Raw genomic sequence first — 26315 nt, 5'->3', positions numbered from 1 at the left:
AAGCAGTCTTCTATTGAATGCCAGCTAGTTCCCTTTCATTACAAACAGTGCGAACCTTGGCTGTGGGGAGAAGGGGACTTTCAAACACTGATTAATCTAACAAGTGCCAAGCATGGTCTGATCACTTGTCTCAGCCATCAAAGAAATGCTGACCTGAAGCTAGGCTTCTATAGCTGACTGTTAACTATGCTCACTGGGTTTTTTTTCCTCTCTTTCTCACCCTCTCATTCCTTTTTCTAAACAGTGTCAAGTCCTGTTTCCAGAACATGGAGATCTGCAAGCGGCGGGTGAATATGTATGACACGGTAAACCAGAGCAAGACCCCATTCATCACCCATGTGGCCCCGAGCACATCGACCAACCTGACCATGACCTTTAACAACCAGCTGAACACTGTCCACAACCAGGTATGGGAATTGGCAGCAGCCGGGGCCTGAAAGCTAGAGAGCTCTAGAAAATGGAGAGCATACATAGTGCTCCTCTCAGCACACACCCAATAAGATGGTTCCTTTCTGCCTTGTGACTAGAACATGCCACCCTCCTCCTTGAGCCCTGTCTAGTTGCGTGGTGTTTGATACAATTAGTTCCATGGCACTTGTGTGACTGTAAAATATTGGCTTCTTAGTCTATCTTGTTGAAGATGATTCGACCCGCCTCCCTGGAAAGTTGGTATGAAAAAAAAATCTGATGGCAGTGTCCTTCTATGCAACAAGTAGGATTGCACTCAGTGATAATCAGGCAGACATGAGTGATTTATTCATATTATTGCTGAGGTAAAACTAAATCCTCATATCACAGACACAATACTCTGCAGTACCAACAAAATGAAGTGCTCTCACTTCTTGTCTTAGCATTTGGTGGTGGTATTTCGCCTTGTGTATTCTTTGTCTTTACAGTAGTACCTACGGGCCCTAATTGAGATGGGGACCCCATTGTGCTAGGCACTGTATGTACGCACAATAAGATACAGTCCCGACCCCGAAGGGCTTGCAGTTGAAGTTGGTAGATTCATATCTACTGCCTACACTTTGGTCTCCTGTATCATAATAGGAGGGTTTTTAAAGATTTTAAAAGAGGGTGCGTGTGCATGAGAGTGGGACTATCACATGATCTTGATATGTACAGTGTTGGTGTATTTTAAACAAACAGTAGCTTAAATTGTTTCCCTTGGAATTGTGTTACAGTAATTAAAGGGAAGGGGAGGTATTCTTGGATAGGACAGTAAAAGACTGAAGTATGGTGAGGTTGCCATCCTTAGGGTTTTGTAGAGCTCTTTGGTGTGGGAGCCGCCTTGTTTTGATGTTATAACAAGAAGATTTAAGGGTGATGAATATAACTGTGGCATGAGGGACTGGTGCCACAGGAACAGAAGCTCCAAAAGAGTCTGGTTTGCAAAGTGATCCCATGTATCTTATAAATCTAGATTTCATGCTGGCTCAATTTTTGGGCATTTATGGTAAGAAAAGGCTTCTTTACATTATTCATAAAGCTGTGGGCACCACAGTTGTACACAGTGGTAGGTCATTAGTGTGTCATGGTTAAATGTAGTGGGTTGTCAGTTTAAAAATACAGGTATCCTTGCTTGCTTGCTTTTGGAATTCAGACTGGAGAGTCAGACTGCTTACAAACTCCCCAAATTCCTGCTGCTTAACCTCTCCCAAGCACCAATTGGCACCATTTACTATAACCAGACACCATCACCACTACTGGAAGGGCCAGACTCTGTCACCTTTACTCACACTGAGTAGTTACTTACTCCACCAAAAGTTCCTTCCAATGAGACTGTTAGCGCTGCTTAGCTTGAATACGGGTGGAAGAATCTGTCCCTGCGTGTCAAACAGTAGCAAAGATTTGGGTGAGGCTCTGCCAGTATCAGGAAGTTCCAACATTCTTACTGTAAGTCAAAAACCAGACTTATGGGCCATTTCTCCTGTTTCATCTCCCATCCATAGGTTAGGTTTCCAACTATCTCTTGTGTTTCCATCATCTAACGCCTGGTTTTTTTTTGTTTTGTTTTTTTAAGTGGGGGTGGAGGGAAGGGAAGAGCTGCCTTGGGTTTTCTCAGCAAAAGAAATGTGTAGTTGTGATGGGCAGATGAGTGGGAATTTCCAAATTCTCCTAACAAGTTTGTGTTGGGGGCAGAACTGATCTTGCCAGGTTTCCCACAGGAAGTGCCAGAAGCATTTACAGAGCAGTTTGACTTTGTGTGACCAGTTCCTTTTGAGCCCCTTTCTTTCCTGTCTCCTCCCTATTGGCCCAAATCAAATCCATCCTCAGGAGACGTGCTCCATTCTGGAGACTCCTTGGACAACAAACTGGGATGTGGGGTGGTTGGAAGCAGCCCCAGTTGATAGAAGGCCTCACTGGTCATGCTCAGTGTGCTCCTTTTGCCCATGTCACCCACCCTTGCCTCTGCACTCCTCAGTTTTCTGTTTTGCTCCTCCTTTATTTTTTGTTTGCTGGTTTTATTTAGGTTCATTTATTTTTAGATTTGCTTCTTCCAACATACCATCTCCCTCATTTTTTTTGTTTTGTTTAATTCCCATCATTCCTTTAGGCCACCAACCTGGCTCCCACCTCCACCAGTGCCACTATTTCCTTAGCCAACCCTGAAGTCTCCATACTAAACTACCAATCTGCACTCTACCAGCCTTCAGCAGCATCCATGGCCGCAGTGGCCCAGCGAAGCATGCCCCTGCAGACGGGAACAGCGCAGATCTGTGCCCGGCCTGACCCCTTCCAGCAAGCCCTCATTGTATGCCCTCCAGGCTTCCAAGGTAAGAAACAGGCCTTCCCCCTCACAGCCAGTCCCTCTGCTGTTTGATTGGGTTCTCTTTTGAAAACTCCCTCCAGCAAATCTTTCTGAAGGAAGAAAATCTGGAAGTGAGGAGAACCTTTGGAGCAGTTGGGTTGTGGCTGATGCCTCGGGGGTGGAGGGAGGGAGGTGAGATTGTGATGCTCATTGTTCATTACCCTGATCAGGGTATTTTCAAGAACCTCCGTCTTGTTTTGGCAAACCTGAAAAGAATGGAATATTTTACTGACCAGTTCCCAGGTTGCTCAGTGATCCAGTTTCCACAGGGTGACTCAGCAGGTTAATGAGCTAGAAAGTAAGATGTCTAGCCTGGAAATTCACCCCAATTATGGGCATCAGTGGCCAGTCATCAGTACAGCTGCACCACTGCAACTAGTATAGACAGGCATAGCTGCTGTTTGGCCCTGTGGACAATACTCCTGCTTGAAACCAGGGTAAGCAGCACTGGGGCACACAGCAGCTTTGCCTGTCTATGATAGGGGCTGCTCCTGCATAGTTACACCAATAGCTATATCAGAGGCAAATCCCCAGGCTAGACAAAACCTGAGATTTGGTCCTGGTAGGGCAGAATCTCTCAACAATAATACTTGGCAATACTCTAACCCCTTTTATACAAGGATCTTGCAGTGTTAACTTTCACACCAGTTGAAGCCTAGAGTCCCCCAAAGTAGACAGGGCATTACTGACACTATAGCTTCAGAATGTGTTGAACTAATTCGTTCTGGTGATGTGCCTTTAAATCCTAGCCAAGTCCAGAGTAACAAAGTGAGTCAGTGCAGAGTGGAGTGTAGAACCCTGTATTTTTGATTCCCAATCTCCCACTTTCATCAGCAGGCAGTACTCTCACCCTGGAGTCTATTTTCCTAGCCATCTATGGTGGTTGTCTCCAGCCAGACTGGAGAATAACAGGCTTAATTTGAAAAAAAAAAACATTAACTTGTGCCTTCTTCCTGTAGAATTGCCTCCAGATGTAGGTTACGTTATGATGTCTTCTACTACATTTAAGACATTCTAAAAGCATGCACAAGGTTTAAAGAGGGGTAATCTGCTGGTGTCCTTGGAAAAGTCTTGTCTTCGGCCTCGTGCGTGTGTCGTGTCTGCCAAAAGTTGGTAGATCTCCTTGGGCTGGGTGTAATACATTTGGGTGGATGTAATAAGTGGGAATCGAGGGCCTGATTTTTCAGAGGTGCTGAGCACCTGCCGTTCCCATTGACTTCAGTTAGAGTTGTGGCAGCAGAACACCTCTGAAAATCAGGCTCCTCTTCTGGCTGGTGCTGCTGCTGATTAACTCTGTCCCTTCTCTGTTCATGGAACAGGATTACAAGCCTCCCCTTCAAAGCATGCTGGGTATTCTGTACGGATGGAGAATGCTGTTCCGATTGTCACTCAGGCTCCTGGGGCCCAGTCTCTTCAGATCCAGCCAGGTCTCCTCGCACAGGTAATTTCCTTAGTCTGGGTAAATGTGGATTGGGCAAGTATAGGTGACATTTGAATAGTCCTATGCAGAGCAAGTCTTTTTCATTTAGTTTAACTTTTACGTGGTGTGGGGGAAAGGGTGAAGTGTTTTTTTTCCCCAGCCCCTCTGTGGCTCAGTTTTAGAATGGGACACCCAAGTGAGCATCTCCAGCTTTCCATGGAGCATCCATCTTTCCTCAATCTCCCTTTCATCTTGCAGGCCAATTTTGATTTCTGAAAGGCTCTAACAATATAAGGGTTAATAGCTCCACTCTCTTTCTCAGTCCTCCTCTTCACAAGGCCTGATGCAACTCCAATTGAAATTAATGGAAGTTGTGTCAGACCGATGGTGAGAATGAATCATTAATACTTTTCTAAATCCTACTAAGCTCTTGGCCCTATGGCATCTTGTGGCAATGAGTTCCACCGGTAAATTGTGTATTGTTTAAAAAATGTTTTGCTTATTTTAGTTTTAAATTTGTTTCCTTTCAGTTTTATTGAATGCTGCCTTGTTCTTGAGTAGTGGGAAAGGGTAAATAGGCAGACGGGAGGGCCAGGGCAACTGAGTCAGTGAATCTCTGCAGCAGCCTCTATTGGCCAAGTTCTTGGGGGGGACTCTACTGGGAGATAAATGACTCCCCAACCATGGAAACTCAGGGTGGGGGCTGGCACTGGCAACAGTGCCTATTCTCCTTCAAGGTGAATCCCCAGCCTTCTGGCAAGGGAGGTGCAACTTATACCTCCTTGTGCCAGCTTCAGTGAATCTGGCCAACTTTACTTTTTTTAAATGGTCTGAGACCTATTGGTTCTGTTGGTATCAGGAATGTCTTTGATGGAGAACAAATATACTTAACATAAGACACATAGAGCTTCACAATACCTCCTGGAAAAAGTGATCCGGAGGTAAAATACATGCCTACTGTGCACTGATTAATGCCAGAATGTTCATTTGCATTCAGATCTCAACAGACTTTAAAATCATGCCCAAGCACTGGATTCCCTGGGTTACCTGTGCCATCGTGTGTTGTTGTGATTACTTTCCTTTGCCAGCTGCCAGCTGAGCTTATCTGGTGAAGACAGAATGAAACACTACCTAAAGCCTGTGTGTTTTTTCACTAGCTATGTGCACCGCCCATTCCTAATAAAAGAGTCTTTGTTACAGAGCTGACTCTTGGCGTAAGTCTGCCGCAAAATGGAATCCATCTTTGCTGATGACTGTCATAACCTTCAGCCTGGCAAGGTTGGGCCTTGTATCCCATTCAGTACAAAGCAAGTGTCTAAGAAGCAGAGCAGTGGAAACGAAAAGTCAGATTTTCAAAGTTATGAGCAGGAAGATGTGCACACTGGAATTAGGCACCTGCAATTGCATTTTCACAAATGCCTACCCCTTGCAAGAACCGTTCCTTGATGCAGTGAGAGGCTCCAGCAGCAGGGAACTGCCAGACCCTTTCCCCACCACCTCCCACCTGCTAGAGCCTTTCATAGCTGCAGGGAGCTACACACCATAGTGAGAAGTGTGAACGCAGCCTGCCTTTACTGCAGCGTGTAGCACATGCAATTGTGGTTGCACAAATGCCTCCCCCTGCCAGAACCTTTCATCAGTGCAGTGAAAGGTCATGGTAGTGGGGAACTGCCAAATCTTTTTCTGGCTGCCTCCTGTAGCTACACATGTACTGCCTGTATTCTACAGGCTGCTGTGAGTGTGGACAATGCATACGTCATAAAGTCTCTGAGAGCAGCCATTGGGGCTCATCCCCGCGTCAATATACTCCAGCACTGGTAGTGGCTGAATGCCAAAATTGGACCCTTACCATTTATTCTCTATATACTTTCAAATCCAGGAAACAGGGCCCTGCAAATGATTGCAAGTCCCTCATCCTGAGGCCCTTGGATAAGCTCTGCCATCACGGTGGTGATGGATAGGGGTGTATTTTGTATATTGTCTCTGTAAGCTGATTCTTGCAGAAATGAAAAGTTAGACCTAACCACTGCCTGCAATCTGCAAAGCAGGTGGTGAAAATAACCCTTACACCCGACCTTACCGGGTCCATTTTCACCCACGTGAGCCTGTGTGTGGAGGGTAGACAGGTGAAAGAAGGCTGATTCCAGTCTTTAACGGTGCAGTAGCTTCACATCTTAAAGGGGCAGGGCACCATGTATTTCAGGGGTGTTTTTGTCCAACCTGAAATTGATGTTGTCATGCATTGAAAAGCCTGATACAGTGCTTGTCCCTTCCTTCCCTTCTCCCTCAGCAGTGTTCTGCATTCCTGCATTTTCTCACTTTCACTCCTTCCCAACAGCACTCCTAGGCAGGAAACCCTGCTTGGCTGCCACCGGCCCCTTCTGAATAAATAGGCCCACATCCATTTGTGCTACTTTCTGATGCAGCTCACTCCGACTTTCCTCATCTGGACCTAGGATTGAGACATCAGGGGCCAAAGTGTGCTCTCAGTCACACCTGTGCAATCTTACTCAAAGCAGTGGACATGGCAGCACTGTCCCAGTGGACCAGCCCAAGCAATCTTTTCCTGCCGATGAAATGATTCCAAGGTCCTTACCTGATAAGTAGAGAGTTTGTGCCGGGGCCCTCACAGTGGATCTAGATTCACGCCCTAAAAGAGGCGGAGAGCTGAACAAATCCAGGCTCCCTCCCCAAACAAGGAGGAAGTGGCTTTAGCATGTAAACTCAGGTAATCTCTTGCAGGGGAGCAACAACAGTTTATTTACCTTTTTTAAACCACAGCTGTAAAAACAAAAATATCCCCACCCCTCATCCACCTGCCTGCTGGTGCTAGTCCTTTGTTAAGCACAGTGTTGTGAACAGCTCTCCAGGGTCCTGTGACTGAGTATCCTTTCCAGCCCTGGTTCTGCAGATGTGGTCGAGACAGAAAGAGGCCCACCATAGCAGCCCTTTCATCTGACTCAGCAAGGCAGAAAATCCCAAGACAATCAACATTTGGAGCTGGGCTGGAAAGTGTGGGAGTTTTGGGGTTTTTTTTTGGGGGGGGGGGAGCTGGAGGGGCTACAGGATGGGGAGAGGTTTAGGGTTTTTGTGTAAATCAATCTCTGAATCTGGCTTAGGAAGGAAGAGGGTGAAATACCTTCAAGCAGAGACTCTGTTTACAGTGTAGCCCCCTCAGTGCTGTGTGGCTACACAATGTGAATCCAGCACAGTGGCACCGATATGACCCTAGAGAGGGATGTAGCTGATGCCCTTGAATTCCATGGCTCAGTCTCTGAGCACGCACGCTCTCTATGCCAGCACTCGAGAGATCCTGCTGTCATGTTGGTGGCATCTGAATATGACCAGGTTGTAATAGATTATATGATTCCTAAATTAAGTCATCAGAGCAAGATGACCCTGGGAAATCTTTGTAATAGTGTGCCTGGACGGATACGTACACAGGGATGTGATTGCTGAGCTTGCAGGGGAGAGTGTCTAGCTCTGGCACTAAGGGGCACCAGTTTAGAAAATACCAGGGAGGGTACTGAGAGGACAAATGTAATTCGCAGACTTGTTTGCTAGACTGAAATACTCTTATTTTTTGTTCATATGGAATGGATTTTGGTGTTAAGCAGCGTCTGTCATGCTGCAGCCAATCCCAAAGCAGTGACATGGGATGCTGTGCCGGGCAGTGGCTAGAGGCAAGCGCACGAGCCACTCGGCCTGATTCTGCCTTCAGACGCACCCGTGCAACTCCTCCATTGAAATTGATGGGTGATCTGCATACATATTTGAGGGAAGAATCTAACCCATTATGCTTTAAATACTAGCTCCTACACAGCTTTGGACACTAAAGCTGGGTTTTCAAAGGAGCCCAAAGGAGAATTAAAATAGGATAGTCTAATAGTATAGAATGGAAGAGAATTTCTGTGGGATTTCGGCATCTAACTCCCCTAAGGCTCCAATGCCAGTCAAAAACATGTCTGATTAAGAGGAGGAGTCTGAGCTAGGAAAAATGGCAGGGATTGGTTCACTCACAGCTCGCCTTTAGATTCTCCTCTGAAGTACAGATCAGAAACTGAGACAGAAGGAGGCAGCACAGAAGAAGAAAACGGCACAATCAGCTGCCCAGTAAATGCCCCACGTGGAAGGCCTCCTGCTATGGAAAGTGTCTCCTTGGGGACAGGATGGCTTAGCTAACTGAGCTGGGGAACATTTTTATCCCTGTCCCCGTTTTGAATTCAGCCCAAGTCAGTAATCAGTGAAAGTTTGTTCCTACCGGGAGCTGTTAAATGATCTGTGTGAAATGGGATAACGGTCTCAGTCCAGTTCCCAGCAGTCAAATGTTCATGTTGCAGAAACCACCATCCCAATAGACATCAGCTGCCATCCTTTAGAGGCCTCAACAAAGAAGCTAGGTAAGGAATGTTCCAAAGACATCCCTAGGGGTGATGGCTCCAGGTCCGGCTGGAGAAACGTTAGAGGGTCAGGATGGGGGGAGCTTGCAGTAGCACTGCCTGTGCTATACAGTACCTGTTATGTGGCTAACCGGAGGAGTTCACTCCCCAGGGAGGTCAGCCCAATGCTAAATTCACTTAACGTTTTGTAAGGGTCATTCAAGGAGGTAAGAAGTGATTTTGTCTGTCTTCGAACCCTTGCCCCTGTCTTCGAACCCTTGCCCCTATAACTTCATCTGCCATTTGTTCTCACTTGGTGCCCGTTAGGTCTTGATTCAAAAATATAGTGTTGTTCGGATAGGGCAGGCTCATAATAGACTGACAGCCCCATTCATGTAGGGGTAGGTGATTAAAGAGTAGGACTGACAAGGCTCTGGTATACTGTGCACCATTGTGTTAAGGCTGTTCTCCGTTCAGTTCGTGACTCGTGTGCAACTTTAGGAAGGAAGGATGAACATTAAAGGGGGCATAAGCAGAAACTATTAGGTTTTAACAAATAAATGATATTCCTTTTATCTACTTTTGTATGTTAATGACTAGCACTAGTGATAATGGCCAATTTCCTCTGCTTATAGAAAGCAGCCCTTCATGAATACCAAGCAGATACCACTGTGACCTCTGTTCTTCAACCATAGGAATTGAGTGATTATCAATAAAAATTGAAATTAGAAATAAATTTGCAATGGGAAGGCAATTACACAAAAAATCTATTGTGTGCTGTGATCTCCTCGAGATCTCACAAGCTAAGTAGGGTTGGACTGTGCCACTGTGGATACGTCTACACTGCAGTTAAAGACCTGCAGCTGCTCTGTGTCAGCTAACTTGGGCTCACAGGACTGTAAAATTGCTATGCAGATATGGCTCAGGCTCTAGCCTGAGCTCTGGGAGCCCACGAGGAGGGAGGGGCCCAGACTCCAGCACGAGCCCCAACGTCTACACTGCAATTTCACAGACCCGCAGCCTGAGCCCAAGTCAGCTGACACCGGCCAGTTGCGGTGTTTATTTAATTGCAGTGTAGACAGACTAGGTGTGGATGGGAGTCCCAGGTGCTGAAGAAAATTGATGTTGGTGATCTACTAGATGTTACTTTTCCCTCTGAGTTACTGTTGAACCAATGTTGGCGGGACACTGATTCTGGAAGTGTCACCTTTCAGATGAGTTAAAACCAAGATCTTCACAACTTCCAGTCCTTAAAGATTTCAGAGAACTTTTTAAAGAAAAGATTTGTTAATGCATTTGCTCTGGGCAAATATTAACTTAATAATGCTCACTGAATAATACTTTCCCCCACAAATATTCCCACTGGTTTCAGTGGAACTGCTTGTGGAGTAAAATACAAATATGTATTTGTAGCCTTCCCCCACTCTCCCACCCCGCTCTAGGCTAGACATATCCACCGTCTGTCCAGATTGGAGCACCAAAGCCTGCTAGCTGGCAGAACTGTGCTTCCGAACAATTTTCCAGCAAGGTGGCGACTGTCATGCTTTGTATTTCAGCACAGACAGAGTCCTAGCATATTTCTCATTCTCAGATCCCTCAACTCTCCTTTACTGCCTGAGCAAGTCAGTGAAAGTGGGCATTAGTGCTCAGAATCCGCTGTTTTTCAGTCAGTGTGAAAACATGACACTCACACCTTTCATGCATCAGAAATTGTTATTTGTGTAAAGTAACCAGCTGCTTTACACCTGAGTGACTTGCACATACTAAAGCGCCTTTAGCTGAAGTGAATTCAGGGCCAGATTTTGATACTCTTACTCGGGGCTGAATAGCACTTTACTCCATGGAAAGTTCCATTGACGTCAATGAGACAATTTGGAGAATAAAGTAGTACCCATGTCAGGAAGAGGATCACAATCTGGCCCTTAGTCATCAAAAATTTGTTAGGATTAGGGATAGGGAATTGACTCTCTTTTGCCTCTGGTAATATCTGTTTTGAATTTAGTTTTTAAATCTCACATTTTTCCGCCTGTGCTTTAGATGTGAGCTAACTGGAACTAGTGAAGTAGATTTTGTGTGAATAAGCCTATCTGAATCTCATGAAATATCCATTTTTCTACCAGACCTGTTCCACATCACATTCCCTCTTTCCAGTTCAACTAGATCCTTCCTTCATTCTTCTCTGATCCCATCCTCCCGCTCTCCTTACTCTCAGTTCCTTCCCTCCAGCTATCCCTTTTCTTTCTCTCTCCTTCTCTATTGTAAGACTCCTAATACACAACTCCCTCTTTGACCTTTAAATCCCTCTCACTTCTCCCACCAATCCTCCTAGCCCATCCTTTCCCTTTCCTGATCCTCTTGACTCTATATTCTGTTCAGTTCTGTTTGGGGTGGCAAGGAAGAAAATATTTCTGATCTGGCACACTCTCTGTTGGCCTTTAGCCAGCTATTTTGTTTCAGTTTTAGTAGCCTAGGGTGTCCCTAGCTCAGAGGTGACCTAGGTTTTATTAACTAACCCTTAGGAAGCCTGGGAACTAATGAGATTTGAAGACAGCATCCAGCCCAGGAAAATATGCCAGGCCTGCTGAGACCCCAAGATGCATTTCCGCAAAGGCAGAAGGCCTGATAAGGGGAGAGGGAGTGAGTGTGGTGGGGCCTCTGAGCCAAACTGATCTGAAGAACAGAAACAAAAAATTCTGGTTCTAGTTGAAGTTTGGGTTGAGATTCGGGCCAGTTCTCATTTTCCTATTCCTAACTGTGACTCAGCTGCTGCCTTAAAATACATTAGCAGGGATTTCTCTACTCCTTTGTGTGCTCTGTACTGAAAACTATTTTACTGTAGTTTCCTGAAGGCATTAAAACTTCCCTCCTAGGATGGGCTGGCACCAAACCAATGAGTGGTGATGCTTTTTAACCACCAATTTCTCTTCTGTTCAACAGCAGGCCTGGCCCAGCGGGACCCAGCAGATCCTGCTCCCTCCAGCCTGGCAGCAATTGACTGGAGTAGCCGCCCACACCTCAGTCCAGCACGCAACTGTCATACCAGAGACCATGGCAGGGACCCAGCCGCTGGCAGACTGGAGGTAAACCTGGAGTATTGTGTGTATATCTGTGAGACACCCACTATATGTGAATGTCTGTCTGACAGCCTCTGTGTCTGAGTAGTTTCTAATATCCCAGGGTGTCCTTCTGGGCTAACACTGAATGCACAGTGGGCGCAGTCTTTGCCCACACAGTCACTGGACTCCCAGCATCTGACTTGGTTTGGATATTTTGAGTATGAAGGGAACCATCCATCATAAAACCAAATTCAGGTCTAGCCTCTCTTAAGCTGCTCCTTACAGGTCTGTCCTTGTGACACGATAACATCTTACAAGAAAAAAGACACATGCTCCATTCTTGATCCCAGCATCTTCTCCCCGACCATCCGCATCCATCGTGGCTTGTTTAAAAAGCCAAATAGCTATTGTTTTGTGCTGTGTTGTATCCCAGATTCAGTTTGCAGCACTTTTTGCACTGGTGAAAACTTCCTGAGAGGCAGGATAATAATGTGGGGGGCGACATCTGTGGAGAGTTATGCAGGAGAGCTTTGGCCTTTGGCAGTCTTGGTGCAGGCCTGGAAAGTGGGTCTTTGGCGTTTTCAGGCAGAGTGGGAATGGAATTCTGGCCGGGTCCTGTCTGTGCTACAGTTGTTTGTGAAATCCTGACCCCTGTCAAAGGATTAGGGATGGAGAGGCACTTCTCAGGCCAATTACTTTGAACCCGTTTATCATGGTAGGCCCTTCCCGAAATTGTTCCATTAATGGTTTATTTCATCTCTCCTGGAACGAGGGATGTAAAAGGTTAACTGGTAAGCATTAGACTAACCCTTAACTGTTAACCCCAGTGGCCCCGCACCAACCGGTGGGACTCCAGCCAGGCGGCTTTTTTAACCGATATTTACATCCCTACCTGGAACATCTCCAATGATGCTGTGTCTACCTTTGATAGTGTTTCCACTGCCAAGTTGCTCTTGCTACTTCAGAGGTCAGTGTGAGTAGGCACTGAGAGGAGGCAGTAGTGAGGATGGGAGCTGCAATGCAAGGCCTTGAAAGTAAGAGGATTAAAGTGGTGGGTAAATGGGGTATCCTTCAAGTCTCTCGTAAGGCCAAATCCTTTGCCCCTGAAGCAAATTCATATGAGATGTCAGACTGGCAAATCCCCTTGTCATTTTCACCCTTTATCATTTACGAAAACGGGCACTAAAGAGGCGCTAACTCTGCTCTTGTAGTCTCCGAGACAGTCAGTCACAAGCACAGCATAGTTAAGGAGTTTGAAATCTGTCCATCCCCAAAGGAACCTGGTCAGATTGTCACTTGCTCCATTGCTGTGGTTTATTCCACAAATAAGACATCACTACTGTGTCAAAACATGAGTTGCTTTCCCGGATGGTTTCTCAGTGAACAGTTGGTGGGTGGAAGATTTTTGTTTCAGCAGGCTGTCTCCTCTCCTTTTGCCTGTGGGCTGTGCAAATCATCTCTACTTTGAACCTTAGTTGGAAGAGTGCCATACCCAGGTGGTCCAACAGCACTGGTGGGAGATTGCTATTCCACTGTGAGTTGGCATCTCACTCCAAAGTCCTTGTTATACCGTGACCTTAGGGAGTGTCAGCTACCGTTGGGACTCAGAGACTTCTTCTGGCTTCCCTGATAGCCTGATGTGACATCTGAGTTGTGGGGAATTGCTTTTGTGTGTCGCATCTGAAGGAGCTGGAGAAGGTCTTCCTGAAGGACAGAGAGGGGATTGGAGCATGTAGGTGGATACTGTAGGCAGAACAACAAGCTATAGAGAAAAAGCTACCCACGTGGTCAAAGTATGAATGTGTGTGTGTGTTGTTTTTAAGCCTTAGCCACAGGCATACTATTATAGTCGGGTGATAGGATGTATCCTTCCGCAGAGACGGTTTGGTTTGGGACTGAGCTGAGTCCCTTGTTCCTCAGGCAGAGGTGAGGATCGGAGAACTGCAGAGGCAGTGAGGTCAGCACTAGGGGAAAGGGTGACGTGCATCCCTCTCACCTGCCCTCTGATGCCAACACAGGCAATGGCCCTGAGTGGCTCCAGTGGGGGTATGTGTTCTGAATATAAACTAGGGGTTTGCCGCCCCCATCCTTGCGAGAGAATGAAGCAAAGGCCTCTGAAAAACAAAGGGAAGAAAGGGAGAAAAACACCAACCCAAGCTTGATGCCAGGACTGGCATGCCCAAGGTCACATTTAGCTGGAGGCATTTCTGAGGCTAATGAAAGCCTTTTAAGAACTGATACACATTTAAAATGCATTTATCTCCAATTTCCCTCCTCTTGCAGAAACACACATGCTCACGGCAGCCATTATAATCCCATCATGCAACAGCCTGCGCTTTTAGCTAGTCACGTGACTCTTCCCGCAGCTCAGCCCTTGAATGTGGGTGTGGCTCATGTCATGAGGCAACAGCCGACCAGCACCACTTCCTCCAGGAAGAACAAGCAGCACCAGTCATCTACGAGGTAAGTGGCAAGGAGCATAGCGGAAGCCTAAGGACTCCGAGGGCCAAATTCACTGCTGAAGTTGATGGAGCTGCATGCGCTGAGGCTAATGGCAATTTTGGTGGAAATAAAGAGAGGGGAGGAAATGCCTTTTTCCCCACAGACACCCTGATTCTTCTCTCATGTGCACCATGTGTAAATCAGGAGGAACTAGTTGTAAGTGAGAGAAGGATCAGGCCCATAGTATTCTGATTCTCTGTATATGTACTGTAGTAGGGTTCTGCTCAGCTTTCCAAGAGAGAGGAGAAGTCATTCAAACAGAAGGGCATGCAACTGTGCCTATTTAAATCCATTAAATTGATGTCTTGGCAGAATTAGTGGATATTGAACCACTTAAAAGCCCCGTTGCTTCCACTTCAGTGAATATATATAGAACAGTAGTTATAAATATAGACTGCATGATGAAGTGAGGTGTCATACAATTTTAATGCCCTGTGTTGGGGATGACCACATCACTGTGAGCGGCAGAGCCACAAGTCAATTGTATAAGTCTCCGCAAATTAATGCCAGTCAAAATTCTTATTACCTACCTACCTCCCCCGACAAAAAATTATCTGTATTCTGTTTATGCAATTCAGATGTGCTGATTCAGATTGCCCCAATCCCAACATATCCACAGACAAAAGGTGTAACTGTCTCCCTCTGTCTGATCTCAATGACACTCCTAAAAGTGGCCACATTTCCTCAACATTGTCATCCCCTCAAAAGGCCACATTTTCAGAAACAATGGACCTAAGGCGTGCACCTAGAATATGTCCATTCAAGAGCAAATGGATGATTGCCTATATGCAGGGATAGATCCACTGGTTCAGCTGTGATGCATTCGACACAAAGTGAAGGGCAAAGATAGCCCTAAGCTGCCTGTACTCTTCCCTCATTCTAGACGTGGCCTACTCCCTGGCATACATTAGAGCAGTCTTCTGGCTGCCCTAGCTTATGCTCGTCTACAGTGGCCCCAAAGGAACCATGGGGGCGTAAGAACATCTCCTGCGCCAAGGTCTGGGACGGGAGGTGGCATAGGGGCCACTGCAGGAGTTCTGTGCCACCCAAGGATTCTCCTACACAGGGGAATTTTGGGGGGCTGGAGCCATCAGTTTTATGGATGTTTTGTCCTGCAGGAGTGGGGCCAGGTTCTGGCCCATAGCATGCAGTTGCATGAACAAAATGCAAGAATGCATGTGCAATAACCCTCTCGCTCCTGTGGTAATCCGTGTGGGTGGGGCACATTGGCAGGGTGCGTATGTCAAAAGTATACTTTGCTGCTGCTTGTGCTGTAGCTGGTCTGTGGACAGAGAGCTGAGGTCTTTAGGACTGTTAAACCAGCACCTTTAATTAGCACTGAATTTTTCTAAGAAAAGAAAGAGCAAGAAAGAGAGAGAAATCCAGAAGTGGCCTGCTCTTACAGGGTACGTCTACACAGCAAAAAAACACCTGCAACAGCGAGTTTCAGTGCCACGTCAACTGACTCAGACTCTTGCTACTTGGCTAAAAATAGCAATGTAAATGTTCCCACTGAGGCTAGACCCTGGGCTCTGAAACCCTGCAATGGGGGAGGGTCTCAGATCCCAGGCTCCAGCCCAAGCAGGAACATCTAAACTGCTATTTTTAGCCCCATGGCACAAGCCTTGTGAAACCAAGTCAGTTGATCTGGGCTCCGAGACTCGCTGCTGCAGGGTTTATTTGATTGTGTAGCTGGACCTACAGAAGGGGAAAAACAAAGGAGCTCACAGCTCTTAGGTGACCAGATTGGGGCCAGAGAAACTACTGAATTCACAACCAGTTCCACTGTACTTAAGATGCCAGTATTCAAATCCTTCCTGTTTGTCTGCTCTCTAATGTGTAATGTTTCATTTACTTTGAGAGGATTCCAGCCGTCTTACACCATTCGTAATACAGAACAGAGCCAGTTAAGACCCAGCAAGCCAGTAAAACAGGAAATAGATCACAATACATCTGGACATACAAAGTGTTTCCCCAGTCCCCAGTAATCTGCCACCAGGGCACAAGGTGTCTGCATTAGGAAGGAGTCCGACACTCTCAGAGCAGCTGCTTTCCACGGTCCTCTATTTTACGTTATTTGTGATGCTTTTGTATCCAAATGAGGGATATGCTCTTTTCGAGAAGAGGATACTCCATGTTTCTCATTGGTATTCAAAAGGCACTGCAAATGCTACTGTGCAGTCATTTGTTATGCAAAGGACCCTGTGTAAGTCAGTGCAGTGTGATATGTCCATAATTTCTTCCCTTTGATACATGCCACCTATTCCTTTTGTTAGCTTTCAGGCCAAACCAAAAACACAGTCAAAAACTGCCTGTAAAATGGAACCAGAACTTTTCTTCTTTGAGTGCTTGCTCATGTCCATATTAAGTGTGTGCTCGCCACATGCATCAGTGCTGGAAGCTTTTCCCTCAGCAGTATCTATAGGGGAACCAGCTCTGGTGCCCTCTGGAGTGGCGCCCGCATGTCGCAGTATAAGGGGCGCTGCTGGCTCCCCGCACCCTCAGTTCCTTCTTGCCGCCAGTGACAGTGCTGGAACGTCTGCTGCTTAGGCTAGCATTGATTCCTTCTCTGTTCTTGTGAGCTTTGAAATCCTGTAAAATGATTTCCCTGGCTTCTATTATCCTCTCCCTGGATCCGGGAGACTGGTATGCTCCCCTCGACTTGAAGGACACATACTTCCACATAGCGATCTTTCAAGGGCACAGACGCTTCCTCCTGTTTATGGTGGGGCCCCAGCACTACCAGTTTGTGGTCCTCTCATTCGGCCTGGCGACAGCACCGAGAGTGTTTAACAAGTGGACGTCGGTGGCAGCGACTTACCTCAGGTGCCGGGGTATTCAGATCTACCCATACCTCAATGACTGTCTCATCAAGGGCAGCTCCAGGTCTCAAGTCCAACGGGATGTTGTGGTGCTTCAGGCCATGTGCCGCTCTCTGGGCCTACTGGTAAACAACAAAAAGTCGACGTTCATGCCAGTGCAGAGGAGAGAGTACGTTGGAGTGGTCCTTGACTTGACCAGCGCGAGAGCGTTCCTGCCGCTGGAAAGGTTCCACACGTTGACGAACCTCATCGCATAAGTCTCCACGTGCCCTCTGACTACAGCCAGGGTCTGTCTGCGCCTCCTGGGTCACATGGTAGCATTCACTTATGTGGTCTGCCATGCCAGGCATCGAAAGGGGCCCCCTGCAATAATGGCTGGGGGCGGTCTATTTTCAGTCCAGAGACCCCCTGGAAAAGATCGTTACCATTCCCCAGGTGATACTTACCTCGCTGCAATGGTGGACTGGTGGCAGAACAGTCCTGGAAGAGGTTCCGTTCAACAACCCCCTTCATTCCATCAAGTTGGTGTCGGACGCCTTGGACCTCAGCTGGGATGCACATCTCGGCAACCTCCAGAAACAGGGGATGTGGTCCCTGAAGGAGGCAAAGTTGCACGTAAACATCAGAGTGCTCCAAGCAGTCCGGCCGGCGTGCGGAGTTTTCCTGCCCCACCTGTCAGGCAAGGTGGTATGAGTCCTGATGGACAACACAGCCTCTATGTTCTACATCAACAGGCAAAGGGGACCACACTCGTCGGCTCTCTATCAAGAGGCACTCTGCCTATGGGACTTCTGCATCAGCACGAAATCCACTTGGAAGCTTGTCACCTTCCTGGTGTCAAGAATACGCTGGCGGACCAGCTCACCAGGGATTTCTTCTCTCACCACAAGTGGCCGTTCCATCCAGAGGTATCCTGCATGATCTTCCAAAGGTAGGGAACTCCCCAAGTGGACCTGTTCGCCACCAGACAGAACAGGAAATGCCACTGGTTTTGCTCTTGGCAAGGTCTGAGCAAAGGCTCCCTCTCTGATGCCTTCCTCCTGTCATGGTTGTGGGGCCTGATGTACGCATTCCCTCCGATTCCACTCATCAGCAGGGTCCTGGCAAAAATCAAGAGACACAAAACACGGGTCATAATGATCGCCCTGGTGTGGCCTCGCCAACATTGGTCAGGCACACTCATGAGCTTGTCAGCAGCCCCTCCCTGGCCCCTGCCCAACCTCCCGGACCTGCTGTCACAGGACCACGGCCAGCTCCTACACCCCAATCTTGAGTCTCTCCACCTTTCGGTATGGATGCTGCGTGGCTGAACCCGGAGGAGTGGACCTGTTCGGAAGGAGTCCAACAGGTCCTCCTGGGGAGTAGGAAGCCCTCAACCAGACTGACTTACCTGGCCAAGTGGACGAGGTTTTCCCGCTGGGCGTCTGAACGTGGCATCTCTCCTTCGCGTTCTTCTGTACAGGCAGTTCTGGATTACCTGTTCCATTTGAGGAACCAGGGCCTGGCACACTCTTCCATTAGAGTGCATCTAGCAGCCATCTCCACTTTTCACCCGCCGATCCAAGGACAGATGGTGTTTTCCCATGACATGACGGACATATTGTTGAGAGAGCTCGAGAGACTCTTCCCGCAGGTATGGACTCCTGTCCCACAGTGGGATCTTAACTTGGTCCTCTCTAGGCTCACCGGCCCACCCTTTGAGCTGTTGGGTTCCTGCTCCCTTTCCCACCTGTCATGGAAGGTTGCGTTGCTGGTGACAGTGACGTTGGTGAGACAGGTCTCTGAAATTAAAGCCTTGACCTCAGAACCTCTGTACATGGTATTCTTCAAAGATAAGGTTCAGTTGTGGCTCCACCCGGCCTTCCTGCCAAAGGTGGTCTCCACCTTGCATATGAACCAAGACATCTTCCTCCCAGTGTTCTGTCCCAAACCGCAGAAGACCAGTGAGGAGAGGCATCTTCATGTCCTGGACATCTGGAGGGCCTTGGCTTTCTACTTAGAACGTATCAAGCCTTTCCAAAAATCGACTCAACTCTTCATTGCTACAGCGGATAGGATGAAGGGTCACCTGGTGTCCTCACAGAGGATTTCCAATTCGATTACCTCATGCATAAAGATCTGTTACAACCTGGTGGGGTTCCGCCACCGCCGATTGTCAGAGCCCCCTCGATGAGAGCACTGGTGTCTTTGGTGGCGTTCCTGGTGCACATCCCTATCCAGGACATCTGTAGAGCTGCAACGTGGTCCTCTGTTCACACGTTTACCACTTATGCCAGCACTCAGCAGGCCAGTGACAACACTGGGTTCGGCAGAGCTGTGCTGCAATTGACACATCTGTGAACTGCTACGCACCTCCAGGGGTATTGCTTTGGAGTCACCTAATATGGAATGGACATGAGCAAGCACTCAAAGAAAAGACAGTTACCTTTTCCGTAAATGGTATTCTTCGAGATGTGTTGCTCATGTCCATTCCATGACCCACTCCCCTTCCCCACTGTCACAGTTTCTGGCAAGAAGGAACAGAGGATGGGGAGAGCCTCAAGCGCCCCTTATACTGCGCCATGCAGGCACCACTCCGGAAGGCGCCAGAGCCGGTCCCCAATGGATACTGCTAAGGGAGAAACTTCCAGCACCGATGCATGTGGCGAGCGCACATACCTAATATGGAATGGACGTGAGCAACGCATCTCGAATAACACCAGTTATGGAAAAGGTAACTGTCTTTTTTCCTTTGACTCTGAAAATGTTGTGCTGGGGGGAGGGGAAAAAAGGCTTTAGAGAATAATGATGTGGATACTAGAGAATATGCATTCCTTCTTCATTCAAGGTCTTTTTGTTGCCTCCACTCTTTGCCTCCACTGTGTTTAGGGTCCTGATGCAAATGAACCCCCATTTTCCTTATTTACTTTTAGTGCAGGGGATTGAACTAGGAAGATAGAAAGGAGGGAGTTGAGAATATTTCCCCACTAGTGAAGAAAAAACTATTTACTTCTTCCACCCTGCACCCACTGCCTTTGCCACCTCACATCAGAGCCAAATGAAACTGAGAAGGCTGGGCAAAAATTTTCTGTCAAAAATTTTCAACTAAACAACAGCTTTTTGTGAAAAATGTCTGCTTTCCATGGGAAAACTTCCAATTTTGGGGGGTTGAAAAACTGAAATATTTTGGATGAAAAACCAAATATTTTGATTTAGAAATGCAGCAGTGGTGCCTCATGTGCCCATTCTCTTCAGTGTGCTGGGATGCTTGTCTGGACTACATCTCCCAGGATGCACCATGGCCAGGCATTCCCATGAGGCAGCATTTCCAAATTGAACTATTTTGGTGTTCAGACTGAATTTTTTTTTAAATTTTTGCCAAAAAAAATCCAACTTTTCCACAGGAAAGAAACCCAAACATTTTTCAGCCAGCTCTAGTGATGAGTGATGTGAAGCGCTCCCTTCCTCCCTCCCTTGAAGAGGCGAGTACACCAGTTCTGTAGTGTGCCCAGCCCTCACCAACAAAAGAATGTGAGGGAGGTTGATGCCAGGACTCTAAAGCCAGTAATACCTGAGCAATCCAAGCTTTAACCAACTGATCGTTTTTGTCATTTTCAGAAACGTGTCCACATATGAGGTTTCGTCCTCTCAGGCCATCAGCTCCCCTCAGCGATCGAAACGCGTGAAGGAGAACACGCCCCCTCGCTGTGCCATGGTGCACAACAGCCCGGCCTGCAGCACTTCTGTCACGTGTGGGTGGGGAGACGTGGCTTCCAGCACCACGCGGGAGCGACAGCGGCAGACGATAATCATTCCCGACACACCCAGCCCTGCAGTCAGTGTCATCACTATCAGCAGTGACACAGATGAAGAAGAAGAACAGAAACATGCACCCACCAGGTGAGCAGTGATTCTGTACCCCATCGGGAAACTCCACAGAGTCTTAGGAAATAGGCTTGGAATTCAAAGACCACCAAGACAATCTAGTCCATTGGTACACAATCTATGCTGTGTGGGCCAACAATGGCATGGAAAGCAATTCCTGGCAGTCGCCCTAAAGAAACACTCTGACAGGAAAGTTAGCAGGGTCCAGTGGTGAGAGTGCTAACCTGGGGCTCAGGCAAGCTGGGTTCAATTCCCTGCTCTGCCATAGACTTCCTGTGTGACCGTGGGCAATTTACGTGATCCTTTGTGCCTCAGTTACTCCATCCATAAAATGGAGATAATACTTCCTTACCTCACAGGGATGTTGTAAGAAGAAATATATTAAAGCCTGTGAGGTGCTCAGATATTAAGGTAATAGGGGCTATATAAATACCTAAGATAGGTTCATAGAACAAAGCAGTGAGGAATTGGGGTTGGGAGAGCAGATAGTTCAAGATCAGATCTCTCTTTTTAGGTTATCCATAGAATGAAAAGGTCAGAGAATATCCTATCTAGTCCAGTCCTCAGCCTCTGTCAAGAAGGCTACCACACTATTACTTCCATGTACAGTGCTTCTCCTAACTTAGTGTTGAAAAACTCGAATGATTATGTCATGAATACCTCATTAGGTGAAATAAATTGTGAGAAGTATCTGTCCAATTCTCATTAGTGGTCATATCACAAAAAATATCACCACTTTTAGAACTAATTGGCACCTGTAGCGAAGAGAAACTCACCAGCGCGGCGCCTCCTGCTGGTCATCCTGGGAATTAGCTCTTTTCCAGCATCGGAGCGCCCTCTGCTGGCTGGTGGCTCGCCTGCCTCAGGCCCCGTGTCCCTTTAACTCAGGGTTCTGCCCCCAGCAATACCCCCTTACTCTCGGACTCCCCTCCCAGGGGAACCCCCAATCCTCTATCCCCACCTTGCCTCACTGGGTACTCCCAGTCATCATCTAGCCCCCACTCACTGGGGAAAACTCTACAGTCTGTCATGGCCACTCATCATTGGCAAGGAGGTTAGGACCTGCTGCCTTTGCCTATCCCCAGGCTGCCCCTCTGCAGCCCCAGTACCTTTTGTAGGCCTTCATCAAGGCCTGCAGTCTCGGGGTTTACCCAGCACTGCTCCGCTCCGCTTCAGGTACCTCACTCTCAGGCAGCTAGCCCTTCCCACTCCAGGACTTGAATGAGACTCCTAGAGCTCCTGGTCCTCAGCCCTCTTATAGGGCCAGCTGTGGCCTGACTGGGGAGTGGCCCCAGCTGTGGCTGCTTCCCCTAAGCAGCCTAGCTTTTGCCAGCCACAGCCCTCTCTGGGGCCGCTTTTACTATTGGCTCCCCCAGGCAGCCGTCTCCCAGGGCTGTTTTAACTCCTTCAGGGCCGGAGCGGGGTGACCATCCCGCTACAGCACCCCATTGGTTGCCTCAGCAAGGAGACAAAAAACAAGTGGACCATGAAGACTGAACTTCCCTCTTCTCATAGAATTGATCAACCCAGTCACAGCAGATGCAGTGGTACAGGGAAACTGCCTTTGCTGTTCTTGTTCCATGGATAAAGAGAGGACTTCTTTATCCAAGGCTCTCATTTCAGGACCTTTCCTCACATGCACACAGTGAAAGCCTGAGCACTCTAAGCTTTCCCATCCTACATCAGTCACAAAATGTCAGTCTGTTTTAAGAACTGCAGAGAACTAGCCTTGCAAATAGCTGAATAATTACAGAATCTTTGTGCTACTAACTCAGCTGCGAATTTGCTAACCTTATCCCTTCAATAATAAAAGATAAAATTACAGCATCTTTATTTAGAACCTGCTCCACGGCAGATTGGCCTTCAATCATTTGAGATATCTATATCTCTGAATCTCAATACTGTGATGATTATTAGTAGTGCACTGAAAATATGTACAGAACAAATGAGATGGTGCCTACCTCCGTGAATTTACAACCTTGTATAGAGAAACCAGGCATCACAGGGCTTTATTTTCAGAGGTGCTGAGCACTCATATGATCTCAGTTGGGGTGGTGGAAGCTCAGCACCTCTCAAAATCAGGCCTGTCATGTACCAGATGACTGGAAAGATGGAGAGATCACAAAGCAGAGCTGGATATTTTACAATGTTTTTTGTAAATAATTATTATAACAGTTCTTTGGTCAGTTGGTTTCACAGAAGAAGTGTATTTCAGGAAAGAATTTGGAAGAGAGGGTGGAAGCCAGGTGCAGTAAGAGAAAGGTATTCCAACCATTGGCGATATCATGGTAGAAGGTACAAAGATGAGAGTGGGAGAGGGATACAAAGGGAAGCTGAGAGGCCTGGCCGGGGGAAGAGAGGAGATCGGAGAGGTAAAGAGGTGTGGATTTCTGCAGGGCCTAGAAGTTTAGAACAAGAAGCCCTGAAGGGATGGTTAAGAGGACAGCGATCCACAGAATGAAAAATCTGAGAGAACCCCTCGCCTAGTCCAGTCCCCCAGAATCTATCTAGAAGAATGCTACAGTCTTCCAGGATTATTGGAATGGCAGACCAGAAAGATTATCTGGATTGGAAGGGAACAAGTTGGAAGCTGGAGGATGAGGGGGAGAGGCAGTTGCAGTAGTCCAGATGAGAGATGACCAAGGCCTGGATAAGGAGTGGAAAGGATGGATTTTAGAGATGGTGCTAGATTCTGCCAGGTTTTTTCTTTGGGAACAGCCAATACTGTAGGGACAAGGAAAGAGAAAAGTTGAAAACTAATGTTGTGAGGCTTAGTGAACAAGAGGGTGGTGGGACCGTCAAGGATGGAAAATGGAGAACTCAGGAGAAAGAATGGGGATGGAGTTTTCATCATGTTACATTTTGAACTGGAAGCACAGTATCCATGCTAGTGTGTGAGGGAGACAGAGGAGAGGCTGGATGAGAAAAGCAAAGGTCCAGGGAGAAGAGACAGTGTTAGGAGATGCCAGCATGGAAGAGTATATGAAGTTTCCAAGGGATAACTTGTAAAGGGAAAATAGGAGTGGGCTGAGGACGGAGGCCTCAAGGGCACTGGCAGAGAGCAGACAGAGGAGAAGCTCCAAACTAGGGCTAGGTGAATAATCAATTTTTCTGTTTGGCCATTGAATCAAAAAATAATAATAATTTTAAAAAAGGTTTTGGATTGGACTGCAACATTTTTGTTTGTTTTTCTCTAGGAAATGAAAAATTGGAAAAACTACATTTCAGATCAAACTAAACATTTTGTTCTACCCAAAATTTGTTTTTGTTTCATTTTGGTTTTAGGGTTTTAAATATTTTTAATTTTTTTAAATTAAATTGAGGGAAATTCTGAAACAAAATGTCTTTCTCAAATGAAAAATCAAAACATTTCATTTTTGAAATGCTGAAACAAAATGTATGGATGTTTCTGATTCAACCTGAATCTGCATTTTTTGTTGAAAAAACTATTCACATAAAAAAATTCACCAGCTCTACTCAGAGCAGAATGATTGGAGAGGCAGGGAAGGGCCAGAGTCACAGAAGCAGAGGGAGAAGAGAGTCCAGGATGAGGGAGTTATCTTCGGTGAAAGCATCAGAGAGATTGAAGTCAAGTTGCTTGGGACCCTTTGGCATGGCCAAATCTAGGGCTAGATCCTCAGCTAGTGTAAAACAGAGTAGTTTTATTTGAGTCAAGTGAGCTCTGCACCAGCTGAGGATCTAATCTGTAGTGTGCTGTCTGAAGTTTGTTACCTTTAGCTAAGTTTCTCCTCCTCATCTTTCTTGTGTCTCTCAAAGAAAGATGGGAATTCAAATTAAATATATGTGTTTGATGGGAGAGAATGGCCAATTATACAGGACTGTACAATAGGGGCTGCAAATTGGCCTAAAATAAAATTGTAACACTTGGAAATCCTGCAAAGGCTTTACTGGACTCGTATGTATTTGTGGAAATTTTAGCGCAACGATGAGTGCTGGTAGCGTGAAAGCCAAGGGGATAACTTGGCACACGTTATTTGGCAATGTCGTAATATTAGACACTTTTGGTCAAATGTTACAGAATTAGTATGAGATCATAATTTGCTAATTGAGTCAGAACTAACGGTCTGTCCCAAAGCTCACTGATGTCAGTGAAGTCTTTCCACTGTCTTCCCTGATTTTGGATTAAGCCCTAAATTTATTACATGATTTTCCTTGAGACCCTGGGACTAGAAAGTTGTCTTCTCCCCACCACCCCCACCCCAAAATATAAATAAATAATTTTTCAGGTGTCCATGGTTGTGCAAAGAGGTTGATCCTTAGCAGATAAAAAAGTTCTTATGTCCCCATTTTAAAAGACCGGTAATATTGACATGGACAAAATTGTCCCACCTGCATATATTGGGCCTGATTCTCAGTTATGCTGAAGCCCCTTCACCGTGCTCTGGCAGAATAAAGGAGTCTCAAAGTGAGAGTTTACTCCTACTTTAAGGCGCTTCTGCAATGCTAGGGCCGTACAAAGTGGCTTTCTAATAAAGGAGGGTCAGACCCTTTATTTGTAAGAATAAGGAGAATTCCACATGCTATGGGAAGAATTTCTTTCCTATCTAATGAAAAACACAGGTGTGCAAGTGAAAGTTTTGAGATGTCACCAAGGCGGTGTAACAGGCAATCGAGGACTTTAATTCTTTTCTTCTGTGTATTTTACATTGTTGATAGGTATAGCTTTGTATAATGATCTAAAAATCAACAGATATTTTAAAAAATTGTTAATCCCCCCGTTCTCAGAAGCAGCAGGGAGCTATAAAGTTTCCATGGGAAGTCCTATGGGTCTTTGGAAGCATGTGGCTTTCAATGTAGTATTACAAAAGAGTGCCACCTACTGGAGACTGGTATTAACGTCCTTGCCATAAATTACAAGGTGCCACAAGTCCTCCTTTTCTAAAGGGGAGAAGACAGGTTTCAGAGTAGCAGCCCTGTTAGTCAGTATCCGCAAAAAGAAAAGGAGGACTTGTGGCACCTTAGAGACTAAGATATGCTCAAACAAATTGGTTAGTCTCTAAGGTGCCATAAGTCCTCCTTTTCTTTTTAAAGGGGAGAAGAGTTAAGCTTGTACGAGGTCTTTACCACCAAGAGATCTCTAGACGGCATTCTCAGTTCATTGTCTTTTCCAAAGCAACTTCCCTGAGCTCAGCATGCTTAGGTGGGAAAAGATGAGCTGTGCTGTGCTGTGCTGAAGAACAGCAGTTCTGTGAGTTATTTCTCTGGAGAGAGAAGTTTAGGTCCCACTGGTTTCCCTGGAGGCGTGAGGAAGTTCAAAACAGAATTTAGATTTTACGGATTTCTTATGAATTGAGAGACTTGGCATTTTTGTAAGTTTCTGTAATAAAGTCCTCCAATTCTATGGCAATGGAAGGCAGCCAGCCAGATTGACAGCTAGCATTCTTCACTCACAGTCACCCGAGCTGTGTAGCCCCTCCATAACTTTTCATTTTGTAGGTT

General features: G+C 46.6%; 1 protein-coding gene across 1 annotated transcript in view; it reads left to right on the top strand.

Annotated features, from left to right (window-relative positions):
- The window catches only part of HIPK2 (homeodomain interacting protein kinase 2), a 178258-nt gene that overhangs the window by 139025 nt on the left and 12918 nt on the right, over positions 1-26315 (top strand). The window contains exons 7-12 of the mRNA XM_077807538.1: positions 245-407; positions 2558-2777; positions 4132-4253; positions 11549-11691; positions 13951-14130; positions 20589-20870. Of these exons, the coding sequence (XP_077663664.1) occupies positions 245-407; positions 2558-2777; positions 4132-4253; positions 11549-11691; positions 13951-14130; positions 20589-20870 (1110 nt within the window). The remainder of the gene's footprint in view (positions 1-244; positions 408-2557; positions 2778-4131; positions 4254-11548; positions 11692-13950; positions 14131-20588; positions 20871-26315) is intronic.

This window comes from Eretmochelys imbricata, chromosome 1 (genome assembly GCF_965152235.1).
Source record: "Eretmochelys imbricata isolate rEreImb1 chromosome 1, rEreImb1.hap1, whole genome shotgun sequence".
Lineage (NCBI taxonomy): Eukaryota > Metazoa > Chordata > Testudines > Cheloniidae > Eretmochelys > Eretmochelys imbricata.
The sequence above is the reverse complement of the archived record's forward strand: the minus strand, read 5'-3'. Positions and strand labels throughout refer to the sequence as shown.